Genomic DNA, 12,606 nt, shown 5'->3' with positions numbered 1-12,606 from the left:
CACGGACTCTGAAAGCTACTTTTAGATTTTCACTTAAAGGATTCTGTGCCACCTTATGATGTCCTGTGGCCATCCAACTGCATCACCATATACCATCCTAAAGTTCACCTCTAATTCACTTCCACAGTACCACCACATGCAATATGCATTAAGATAATGAGACAAATGTTCTTTTGTAATCTGTTTTTTTATTTGCATCCCCTGCTATGTTGCTTTTAATTGTTGTGTGCATTCTTTGAAGTTCAAAGCAAAGTGATAAACCCGTTTGTGGGATTACCTGGGTGTTTTTATTATTTCTAATGCAGGTATACAGTAGCTCCTTTGAGAGCCTGCCTTCTGTGAAGGCTTTTTTCCCCCCTCTCTTCTTTTTCCTGCTCAGGCACTATCTACCAACATCTAAAAAGCCTGTAGAAACAAACATTTGGTAGCAGGAAAGCAGAGGCCCTGAAAGAACACACAGTCATTTAAACTAACTGAACTCAGGCATCCAAGGGGGGCCAAACATTTTGAGGAAACAAATAATCATCAAGCAGGATGTATGCAAATTTTATTCATCCTGTGATTAAAAAATTGACAGAAGTATCTTCTTTAGAGAAGAAAAAAGGAAATTGTGTCAATCAGTGTTGATACGAGCTTGTGTAATGAGAACAGATACAGTATGTGTTGTGCTGCAGGAGATTAACTGGCTGAGAAGAAAGGAACACTACCTGAATAAGCAGTATTATCTGTCTGTTGTTTTTAGGCCACAGATGATTCAAGAAAATGAATACTGTACCTCTCTCCTACAGCTTTGCAAGTACAAATGCATTGTTTTTGCTGGTAAGAAATATTCACCATTATAAATAGACACAACTATGGTATTGTATGCCTTTGGTTGTAAAAGTAGGTTATGCTGCTTAGTCAGCCTCTGTATGTGTGAGTTTAAGTGTGTGTCACACAGGCATTCCTGCATGCTTATTTCTGTGTCCGTCTGGCCAACACATGCAGATCTATTTGTGCGTGAATTTCCCCCTGTATGCCATTGTTTGTTTGTCTAGTATTTTCTCCCATCCCGCTCCTTCATTTCTGCATCAGGCAAGAAGAAAGACTTTGTCAGATGTCATGAGGGTAAAGGTAAAATAAGCCTCTATGCAGACAGGCCTGTTATGGGCCAACAACACTCCACAACACACACTAGTGCCCTCTATCAACCTGCCACCTGAGACGGTCTGAGAACTAGCCACAATTCAGCCTGAGAGCTGTGAGCAATGGCACAAGGACATGGGTGCATGTGTTTGCCCCTGGCAGTGTGAATAGAGTGGCATCATCATTGCCCCGTAATGTTCACTCACATTCCTTTCTCTCCCTCCCTTCCTCCATATCCCTGTCCATCTCTCCCTCCTCCTGTCTTATTCTCAGTGTCTTTATATCCTCACGGTTTTGTATTTTGTGTGGAGGACTCTGTGTGTGTGTGTGTGTGTGTGTGTGTGTGTGTCTGTGTACATGTGTGAGGGGGCTGGGGGGTGGCGGCTGTATTGTCAGACACATCACAGCACCAGATGTCCAATTTGCACTTCAGCCTCGTCTGAATGGAGGGACGGATACAAAGAGGGAGAACGAGGATGTTGGTGTGATGGCCTCTAAGCGAAAGAAAGAGATGGGGAACAAAATTTGAGCAGTGAATCATTCTTCACTCTTCATTTTTGATCTATGAAAAAATAATTTTCAAAATTTCCCATATATTTATGCCATGATGTGGATAGATTTGGAGATGCTGTTTCCAAGGAACTGCATCAGTCCACTTTGTTTGGGGGCCATTGGCCGCATTTATCTACACATAAATGGCCCGTAGTTCAACACCTGAGAAAAATACTAGCCATAAAGTTATAACACATCCCAATTTGGAGGCCTTGTTTACATTATTAATATAACTGACTAAAAACATCAAGCTTACACCTGTTCTCTTTGAGTTGTACAAAACCACTCAGAGAAATGTAGGAAATCACTTATTAAGGATATGCACAAGGTAGGTTCATAGAAACAAGGGCTGATGTAAAAAAAAAAAGGCTAATTACACAAACCCAACAGTTTCCACACAGCAGTACCTTTTGTACTGACTCAGTGCAAACTTACAGGGAGAGAATGAAGTTTCTCAGAGCCATACATCCTGGCATGAAAACCACTGAGCGTGGTCAGGGAGTACCTGATTATTAACTATCTGAACTAAATTATTTCAAGGGAAAGCAGGGTTATGTGGAGTATAGCTATTTTTCCTTTTTACCAAGAGTCAGCCACTTGTTAATGCCTTTATTATGTCTCTCTGTGTAGTCTGAAGGTATGGAAATAGTATAAGAAATGGCATCCATGGTTGTCTGTCTGTGGATAAGTAGGACATATAAAAAGTCTGCAACTAAAATATCCCTTTATGTTCTGAATGCACTCTATAAAGAGTTTAAGTACTAACTCAGGTGATCTCTCTGTTATTACCATTAACCCCAGTTTGTAAATCTTTGTATTGCGCTAATGTATTCTTTTTCGTATTCTCCTCTTGTGTTTGTATTCTGTTTTGTCCTATGCAAACTAAAACATTACTCAACCCACAGACTACTGGTATGGTGACATTTTCCGCCCTTGGCTCTAACTGTTATCGTAATGGCTGTATTACAGCTGTAATACAGTGCAGGCTATCTGCGTGGTGTTGCTCAGTGCAGCAGGGTCACCAGAGCCTGTGTAGGTGTCAGTTGTAGTCTAATTCCTGTGATTCGGTGATGAATCTCTCTGATAGAAGACAAGCATAGGGTCTGGCCCAGATGGAGCTCTATTAAGCTGTTAATAAATGAGGATTCTTCTCTGCTCTGCCTGCATCTGTGGAATTGAAGGCACTCACAAATTTGTAAACACACACACACACACATACACACACACACACACACACATACACACACACACACAGTCAGAATATTATAATGAAGTAAAGCTAGCCAGATGGCTGAATTAGAAAGCCGTCTCTCTCTCTCCTTTTCTCTCTGTCTCTTCATCTCTCTCTCTCTCTCTCTGTCTCCTACACTGCTGTCTCTCTGTTATCTTTTTTCTGTTCTTGTCCACCTCCTTTTCCACATTATGGATTCTGGATGTTGTCAACACATTGACCAGCTGGCCAAGGGTTAAGGCCCTGCTGAAGTACCCTTGAGCAAAATGCTGAGGAGACAAACATTGAAGCTAAAGTATTTCCTTTGGTAACAATAAATTATGACAAGCTCTTACTATATTATATTATATCTAGCATGTGCATAAATTACAATGTCATCTGCATACATTTGGATGCTGGTCTCAGGACAAACAATATATGCAGTAAAATGGGTGAGATTTAACTGTCAGATTGTTGGGGAAGATGTGGAGAGTTAGTGGCCAGCTGGTTGATGTCCTTAGACAAACAGATAGTTCTGAAGAGTTAGCTTACAACACTATCCCTTAAGCTGAAATCATACTATCTGTGTTCACTTTGCTGCATTGGAAATCTCGTCATTTGCCAGTGTCCATGCAGTAGTCTCTGTGTATGTGGAGGTGCAGCCCAAACAGAGTCCAGATGCAGAAACTACACAACTGTGAATCTAAACAGATTTTTAACGAACATTTTAAACAATATATTTTTACATTTTCACACATTTATTTCATCAGATGTTGTGTTTTAGGTGTGTTCGTTGGCACAACAAGCAGAGTAGTGTGTTTGCCCCTTTAGATAAACCGTTTTAACCTACAAGGGATAGATTATGTTGTGGAGGTGCTATGAATAAAAAAGTTATGGTTCCAGTCATGAAATGTTGCATCAGGGCCACAATGGGAACCATGGAGACAGGCCTTCATACTGTACTTAAAGCACCGGGAGGCCCCATACTGGTCGTGGACCATTTTGTTGGGAAGCTAATGGGATCTCTCTAAAGAGGGACTGTAAATGACAGCTGTCTGCCCTGATTCACTGACTGCCATCACGTCTCCATTCCCAAAACACTTAAACACTGCTGCTGCAGCTTCTGCTGAGAGCAAGGAAGAGGAAACAGACATAGTCAGACAAAAATGGTTGCAGGGTGTGGGTGAGGTGGATTAGAGTTGATGAAAGAGAAGGGAATTGGACAGGGGATGCGAGGGGGGTGGGGTGTTAGAGAAAAGACAGGAGGGCTGGTAGTTACAGCACTGGCATCTGTCACTACCGCCGGCACCCATGGTGGCATACAGTACTTTACTTTGAATTAGCCCTCAGCTGGCTTCTCAGTTAACACCTGAGGAGGTCATTATGATGCCATTAGGATGAGTAGTGCAGGGAGGGCAGAGAGGGAATGAGAGAGAGGGATATCTACGCTAAGTGTAAACAGTCTGTCAGTCTGTTGGAGAACTTTCTCTCCCCCTGGAGAGCCCTCTCTCCATTGACAGAAGAATGACAGAGACCCCATGGGAATTACACCAGTCTCTCTCTCTCTCTCTCTCCCTCTCCCTCTCTCTCTCTCTCTCTCTCTCTCTCTCTCTCTCTCTCTCTCTCTCTCTCTCTCTCTCTCTCTTTGTTTCCCACACGGCCTGACAGATCACAAACTCACAACAATAGGCCCTATTTTAATACCACTTTCTGTTGGTACACGAGGCTGACTTAAAATAAACAACCTTTCTATTGCCTCGTGCTCCCTCTCATTTTTGCAGTCTGTCTCTCTTTCTGAGCATGCTTTGCTGTTGTTGCCACTGTTGTTGTGCTGCATTGTTCGGGGGGATTTTCTTCTGCTTTCTTTTTCTTCCTCTCTTCTATTCTCTGGAGAAGAGGGAATGCTTTCCTGGGTGCAGTCAGTGATATGGCATGGAGCAGCTCTTTCAGTTTCATTATATAAACAGCTTTGATGCCTCTTCTTGCTCTCTGGTTTCTGTGGCTAAGTGGCTTTTGGAGAGGGCTCTGGACTAGAGAGACAAGAGATGTGTGTGTCTGTACATAAGTTTCTCACATGTGTGTATACAGCATGTGGTATTGTCTTGTTTATATTTGTCCACATGGCTATCACTCTGTGATAGTTAATCAGATAACCAGTGTGGATTCATTGCCACCAGTAAGTGATTGACATATCTCCAATTCCATTATTTAAACTGGAAGCCTCACAAGGCCTTGGAGACAGCTCTGTAACTTTGACTTCTCATTACTTAAAAGTTGTTTAAATTTTTACTTTTCTTGTGGGGTGGCTGCATTTTCAATCAGATATCACTGGAACACATACAGAAATTTTAATTGGTCTTAAATGTATCTTGATGAGACTTACATCGACCCTGATAAACATCTGGTCATGTTTCATGATTGTCTCTGAGGGCTGGTTTCAGATCATTGCTTTCTCTTCCTCCCCTGTAATTACCTCAGTCTTTCCATTGCCCTTGACCATCTCAACCTTTATCCTCTCTGCCTCCCTCTTATCATTCCCTGATCTCTATCCTTCTTTCCTTCTCATATTTGACTTACTCTCTGTTCCCTTGCTCCTGTTCCTCATGTCCTTGTCTTTCCCACCACTCAATATATCCTCCTCTTCCTGCCCTGGTTCTCTTCCCCTCACTTTTTTTTTCACGTGTGCCAGGGAAGGATCATCTCTTTATCGCCTCAGGTGTGGTCAGCCAAACCAGGCATGACTGTTGTAATCAGTGGAAGAACACACAGGCACACACACACACACACACACACACACACACACACACACACACACACACACACACACACACACGTTAACTGACACATGCCTGGACATAATGTGGGAGGTCTTTCTCCCTCAGTAGTGAGGAGTTTAAAAACATATCGACTTGCAGCCACAATGGTCTTAATTAAGACCATGGCTTGGTGTGTGAGTGAGTGATGAAGAGATTGTAATGGGGATGACCAGAGGTTTGCAAGGAGTTGATGCCACAGCCCACCCACTTAAAGGCCTCTTATCAAGGCCACATACTGTACTGTTCTCTCCCCTCCTCCACACCCCTTCCATCACTCCCTCTCCCCTCAGCTGTTCACTGCAGTGGGATCTGGCACGAGACTCTGGCTCCTGGGGATTACTTCTCCACCTCTCCCTTGTTGTCTTCCTCCTTTCCTCCCACTGAGCCCTCCTCTAAGTCCCTTCCTTCCTCCCTGATCCCACTCTTCTTGCTTCATCACCACAATGCTTCCTCTACACAAACAAACCACAGACACAGAGATGACCTCAGCCACAGAAGGTCTATTTCAGACTCTCCCACGATCTCTCTCACGGTCATGTAGAGAGCTCATGGCATCATCCAGTTGTCAGACAACTAAAACTCCACTCTCGCCCTTTTTGCTCTTTTTACCTTTGTGAAGACTGACTTTGTCTCTGGACTAGGAGACAAAGTCAGGAGGGTTACAAAGTGTTGATGATCATTGCTCTGTGTGCCTGTGTCTGCCGGGGGGGACTATGTCTTTGGAGATGAAATTGTACAGTCTATGACTTCAGCCTCCATTTTTTTATGATAGACAGAGAGCTTACATTGAAATTTCTGATGATGTGGCACCCATATTCTGTCAGCCTGAATGATATTACATATTTGTTGCAGATTAGGACATTGTAGACATGTTTGTGGTCATGAAACCTATTGATTTGAATTGATTTAGGCTCTTTTATCTTTTTCTCCTTCCTTCTCTCTGTTTTTCTCCCTCACTCCCCTCCCTTCTCCTCTCTTTGTGTGACTTAATATTATTTCCCAAATCCACTCCTCATGCTTCTCCTATCGTCCAATGTCGACAATGCAGGCACTCAGCGTTCCCGCTTCCTGCAGGCATTTCATTAAAGCACTAATAACACATTGGTAATTAGGTGACAAAGAGGCTTTTCTTATTGTACTGATCAGCTGCTGAGACGTAGTCCTCTGAGGCCCACACAGAAGGAGGTTGGCTGTGTGTGTGTGAGTGTGTGTACATTTGTGTGTGTGTCAGGACATTGAGTTTCTGAGTTGTATGCCTCTGCTCTCAGTCTCCTAAAACAAATTTTGTTTTAAAACAAATTTTGTTCTAGTAGACTGATTTTCTGATCTTGATTCATTGAAATTCTGCTACTGTCCCTTTTTCAACTCTTAGTTTTGATCTAGATCTTGTTCAGTGGAAAGAAAAGGTCATCTGGCTGCAGTTTACATTATAAACTGAAACATACAGATGCCCTCATAGCCATATATACAAGCTGGGATATTAGATTCTTATTTATGATCTACAGTGTTCTTATATCAGTGGAAATGGATTTTCACATTGAAACTCCTACATTCTTTCCAGTTTTTCCTCTCTTCTCTTGTTCCCCATCAGTCTCTCTCCTTATTCTATATCAGATGGTTCTTGAGCCACCTGAGGCACTGAACAAATAACGTAGTGCAAATGAAATTTCCTGTGAGGCTTATTGATGTCATTAAACACTAGCATACTGAGGCCCAGAATCATTTTAGTCTTCATCAGACTGGCTGACATTTTAGTGAATTAGCTGTTGGGAGGTTTGGTGGGTTCGGGTGAGGTGGGGTTGTTTTAGATCCTCTAGCTCCATCACCACCACCCTACCCCCCTCCCTTTCAGGGTCAAATGGTAGAATCGATCATCTCATTTGCTCTGTCTGTTGGCCTTTGATTGGCTGTCATAAGGCTAATATGTGTCTAGTATGTAATGTTATTTTTGCATGTTGTTTTCTAAGCATTAAATCAAGTTAGCATTTAGTTTCTTTTGGGCATAAAAGAGCATGGTAATATTATGGTGAATATTATCATGAGAATTCACATTTGACTTTAAAGCAACAGCTGTTCTTTTCTTCCCTGAGCACTCATAAGTTGCATTTGGCATTTGGTGGAGAATAATGTGCCACCTTTACATTTTGAAAGGAGAAATATTCTCAAGTTCATGCCATTTAAAAAAGGTCTGGAGTTTGGAACATGTAATTTCGGGATATACATAATTTCATTGTCCCTTGGTTGACATTTTAGAACTTGGGCTAAAGAAAACGTTTTGTTTTGTGTGTGCCAAAAATTACAAAAGCTAAGCACATCATGGCCCAAAAAAATCCCATCAGTTTTTTTCACATTTTGGTTCTTGTATTTGTAACTAGTGCACTAGTCATGTCAGCAGTGAGGGCAGAGATTTTTTCAGTTCTCTAAGGAACTTGGAGAAATGTTCTTTCAGAAATAGCACAATGTTTTTTGTCATTGTCATGTATCTGTGGTACTACACCTCTGTTCTACATACTGAAGCTTACACAGAGCAAGTTTACTTTTGACTGGCTCCAAAAACACACAAGTGACTTGTGAATGTCTGCAGTTTATAATTGAGGTAATTTTTTGATGGTGTATGGTGGTATTTTTAAAAAGTGTTAGTAGTCCAATTACAAACTGTTTAGATTTTTGTGCAGATGTTTTTAATTACCCATCCCTCTTACATTTAATGAGTAATTGTCTATTGACGTGTTATTATTAAATCTCTGTACAGTCCACCTTTTCACACATTAATGAGATCTGAGCATCATGCCTCTCTGTGCTGTGAGACATGACAGTCTCTGGTTGATCCTTATTTGTGTTTGGGGTCAGTCAGCTGGTTGGTCTCTGACTAGAGAGCGTGACTTGGGTTCGGACACGCTTTGTAGCTGTGGCGCCACCGCTGGCCTTTGGTTTCCTGATTTAGTAAGGCTGATGCTTCAGAAGCCGCCCAAAGAGACTTAACAGCAGAGCAGGACAACTTGTTGCTCAGTTCTCCCTGTGGTCCATCTAGCCAGCATTGTGCTGTTGTGACATGTACAGGACACAGAGTCTGTCATTGCACATGTGAAGTTGGGAAACATTATTGCAGTAACAATAGCTCCAGCACTGCTCGGTGCCAGTGGTCATGAGCCCTGTCATCTGTTATCACTCTTAACTCCTCTGGCTTTCTCTAACAACTGATCACAAATCTAAATCTGTTCCACAAAGTGCTTCTCTCTGTTCTCAGCTGAGCAGGACGTGGGGAAAAGAAAAGAAGGAAAGAAAAAATAAGGAAAATGGAAAAGAAAGTTGTTAATGTCACTGAACCATGAAAGGCTTGGCCCCGGGTTGGAATGACTCGGTATACAAGGTTCTTTAGTGCTGTGGCTGCGGGGATAAACATAACTTACATCAGCCCTTCGCTTGTACAGGAGATTTCCTCTCCTGGCACTTACAACCTCAACACTCACACTGCACTGTGATTCACACACACAAACACACACACACACACACACACACACACACACACACACACACACACGCACCCTTTCAAGTAGCTCATGTACACATGCATACACATACACCAGAGGGCAAACAAGGGTTTTGAATAGTATTTTTTATTCTGTTTGCAAGCATGACAGTGGTTGTTATTACTTGTTCACACATACACACAGAGTTTAGTTGGCTTTTGTTAGATGGATTTATATCAGCAGCTATATCAAAATATTAATTGCATTAGACTGTATTATCAATGTGATGTCTGACTGTGTGTGTGTGTGTGTTCTGTGTCTTTTTTTTTCTCTCCAGATCATCACTCAGTATGTTTATGAGCTGTTGGAGAAAAAGTGCAACATGACTAAAGCATTCCTGCCAGTAAGTACCCAGAGTGTGAAAAGAGGCATTTTCCTCTTTGATTTATGCCCTTGAAGATTAAAGGGAGTATTAAATATGAAAATTGACGTAAATGCTTCGGCTTCAGAGTGTGATTATATTGAGTGTCCTGTTTAAAAAAATAAAGACGGGGGATTGTGAGGAGTCAGCTCTCCTCATTTCTCTATCAGTCTTTGTCTTTCCCTTTCTATCTCACTCAGTTTCTCTCTTACTCTCTCTCTTTCTGTTACCCCCTCCTCTGCTCACATCCTTTGTGCAAAAGTGTCTCCTCAACAAATTAACTGTATTGTGACGTGTCATTTCAAAGGCGCAGAGGCGCAGCATGCTGATGCTTAATCTGTTTTGCATTCATTTGCGCTGAAGGGGACTTTCTACTCAGCCATCATGGAGTTATTCTTTGCCCAGCTCATCCAGGCTCAGAGCACACACTTGATCCCTTTTATTTGTTGTTGGAAGCATGTTTGTCTCTTTTTTGCCCCCTTTACCCCTCCATCCCTGTGCTTTTTTCTGTTTATAAAAGTTGTGATCATTTTTCAGGCTGCGTTTATAGGGATGTTAGGCAGCGCTGGTGTTTAGAAGCATCGCAGAGTTAGCTCCGGCGCTAACAGTGTCCATAAATCACCTAGCCAGGGACTCAGCGCCTTTCATTAGCCCCCATACACTTTTACTGGTTTATCTGCCTGGTCTATTTATCTCATTATTCCTCTGGAAAATTGCTCTGTTCTGCTTTTCTGCTGCCCACCCGCCTGCGTGTATATGGCATTTGTGTGTGTGTATTTGTGTGTTAGTGGTGGGTCCGTCCACCTGCGTGGCATTGAACTTGTGACCGCAGATTTTAAGAAGATTAACCGCAGCCAAGTATAGGGAAAGGGAATGAGGGAGCACAAGAGAATAAAGGGTAAGATTTTCTCCCCCACTCGGCTCTCTTTGTCTGCTTGGATTAAGTTCTTGCAGCTGCCACCCATGGCTTTTATGGACAGTGTTTGTCTCCTTAGAGATTCTTCCAGGCATACTTGGGAGGGATGCAAAGATACATAGGATGTGGATGGAGCGCATGCACACACACAAATACACACTTACTCACTTAGCCTCTCTCTGTCTGTATTACTTTCTCCTTCAGTTTTAATCACACAAAGGCTGTTTTCTAATCATGGTTATTGATGATTAGTGTACTGATGCATATGAGCTTATCTAATTACAAAGGACACAGTGGAGAAAGCCGTTTCTCCTTCAACTCATGCATGTTACATAAGAAAATTCTTAGCATTTCTTTTCGTAATCGTTTTCAGATGATTCTTTGAATCAACAGAAATCAGAGCTCTAATTATGAAATCACAATTTGATCATCTTTTTTATTTGCTGCTACAGCAAAGCTTTATTTTGCTTGAGTTAAATGAAGTCATATTTATAACATCTTCAGCAGTTTAAAAAATATATGAACATCATTTAGAAATATGTATTTTACTTTTTATAAGAGATATTGTCTCCAATAGCACATCAGTGACATGTGGTAACCTGTGTTTTCCTGAATATTTAGGTGGATTCCACAGAAGATGAACCCACCAGTTTTATCTATCTGAGTCCAGATGCCTTGTCAAACCCGTCCAAGCTGCTGGTGCTGATCCAGGGCAGTGGCGTAGTCCGGGCTGGTCAGTGGGCCCGCAGGCTAATCATCAACCAGGACCTGGACTCAGGGACTCAGATCCCCTTCATCAACAGAGCCATGGAGGTAGGGGGGCACAACAAAAGAAGTTCAAGCTATTTTGTTGGATGTTGAGCTGATTTTCTGATCTTTGTTCCAAAATGTCCTGTTTTCATGTCACTAAGAGGGAGGGGTTGAATGAGCACACTGAGGAAACTGCAATTAAGATGTCGGAAGAGGATATATTGTGCAGCCAGTTCAAAATACTTCACATTTACATTCTCCATTTTTTCTTTTTGCTACAGTTGCTACAGTTTTTCCCTCCCAGAGAGTATAAACTGTGACACATCATTGGTTTGCAGGGTTTTGTGTGTCTTTGAGTGAAAAAGTCACCACATGGTGGTACCACCACTACCACAGTGGTTAGCCTGATGGGATATTGGTGTGACAACTGTAACACACACTGTTTATTTTAAGGGCAGGCTTGAATATTTTTGGCTGTGGAGGCAGTTGTGGCACAGTCATAAATGGAGTGTTGTGGTATGTAGTTTTCTTGTATTTGACTGGAGGTATGAATGTGATTGTGGCTAATTTTCTTTTGCTCTCTACTTTCACACCTTAGACTCTGGATCGACTCAATTCAGTTTAACTTCATTGTACAATTTCTGCAAGTGTAGAGTGGAAAGGAAACTTTGTCCTGGGGTCATGATAAATTATATGATGCTGGACAATTTCAGCTCTCCACAGAATCATATAGTAACAGGAGCAAATAAGGTGCAAACATAGACTTTATTACTTTACATATAACTCTACAGTCCCCAACCCAGAATGGAGGCTTATATTGTCTTGTTAGTGAAATGAAGCATATTCCTCAACATGATCATTATTATACAAGAAAACATTTATGCATTTTTATGATGCACGATTCCTATGTAGTCCAAAGTGTTCATGGGTGACTGAGCTGAGAGAGAAAAGGAGATAATGTAATGTAAAATATAGATTTGTTTTTCTTTCCCTACTATATGATCACACATAAGTGTATACATGTGTGTGTCAGCAAGCGAAAGGTGGCTCTGTCTGTCTTATTATTTTCATCCCCATCTCTGTGCTCATTTGTCAGCCTGGCCACGACTACCTGTGTAATTTCATCGGCCCGCTGTTCAAATTGACTTAGGGGAGATCCTGCTCTCCCTCTCCCCCCCATTCCCTCATTTTGTCCATCTGAATACCATAAAGACTTTCACTGCTGTGTAAAGCCCCCGCCTGCTGAGTACAACAACAGGAGAGGTTTGGGTTGTGTGCGTGTGTGTCCATGTGTGTGCTAACGGATGATTCAGGTACCCCGAAACTGTCTTTTACAGTCACCCTGG

The 12,606-nt window shown here is 42.0% G+C and overlaps 1 protein-coding gene across 2 annotated transcripts in view; it reads left to right on the top strand.

Moving 5' to 3' along the window:
* fam172a (family with sequence similarity 172 member A) overlaps positions 1–12,606 on the top strand; it is a 156,549-nt gene that overhangs the window by 6,893 nt on the left and 137,050 nt on the right. For both annotated transcript variants that reach the window (XM_018668786.2, XM_051074982.1), the window contains exons 5-6: positions 9,511–9,576; positions 11,132–11,323. In XM_018668786.2, the coding sequence (XP_018524302.1) occupies positions 9,511–9,576; positions 11,132–11,323 (258 nt within the window). The remainder of the gene's footprint in view (positions 1–9,510; positions 9,577–11,131; positions 11,324–12,606) is intronic.

Source organism: Lates calcarifer, linkage group LG13 (genome assembly GCF_001640805.2).
Source record: "Lates calcarifer isolate ASB-BC8 linkage group LG13, TLL_Latcal_v3, whole genome shotgun sequence".
NCBI lineage: Eukaryota > Metazoa > Chordata > Actinopteri > Centropomidae > Lates > Lates calcarifer.
This window is presented reverse-complemented; position numbering and strand designations above follow the sequence as displayed.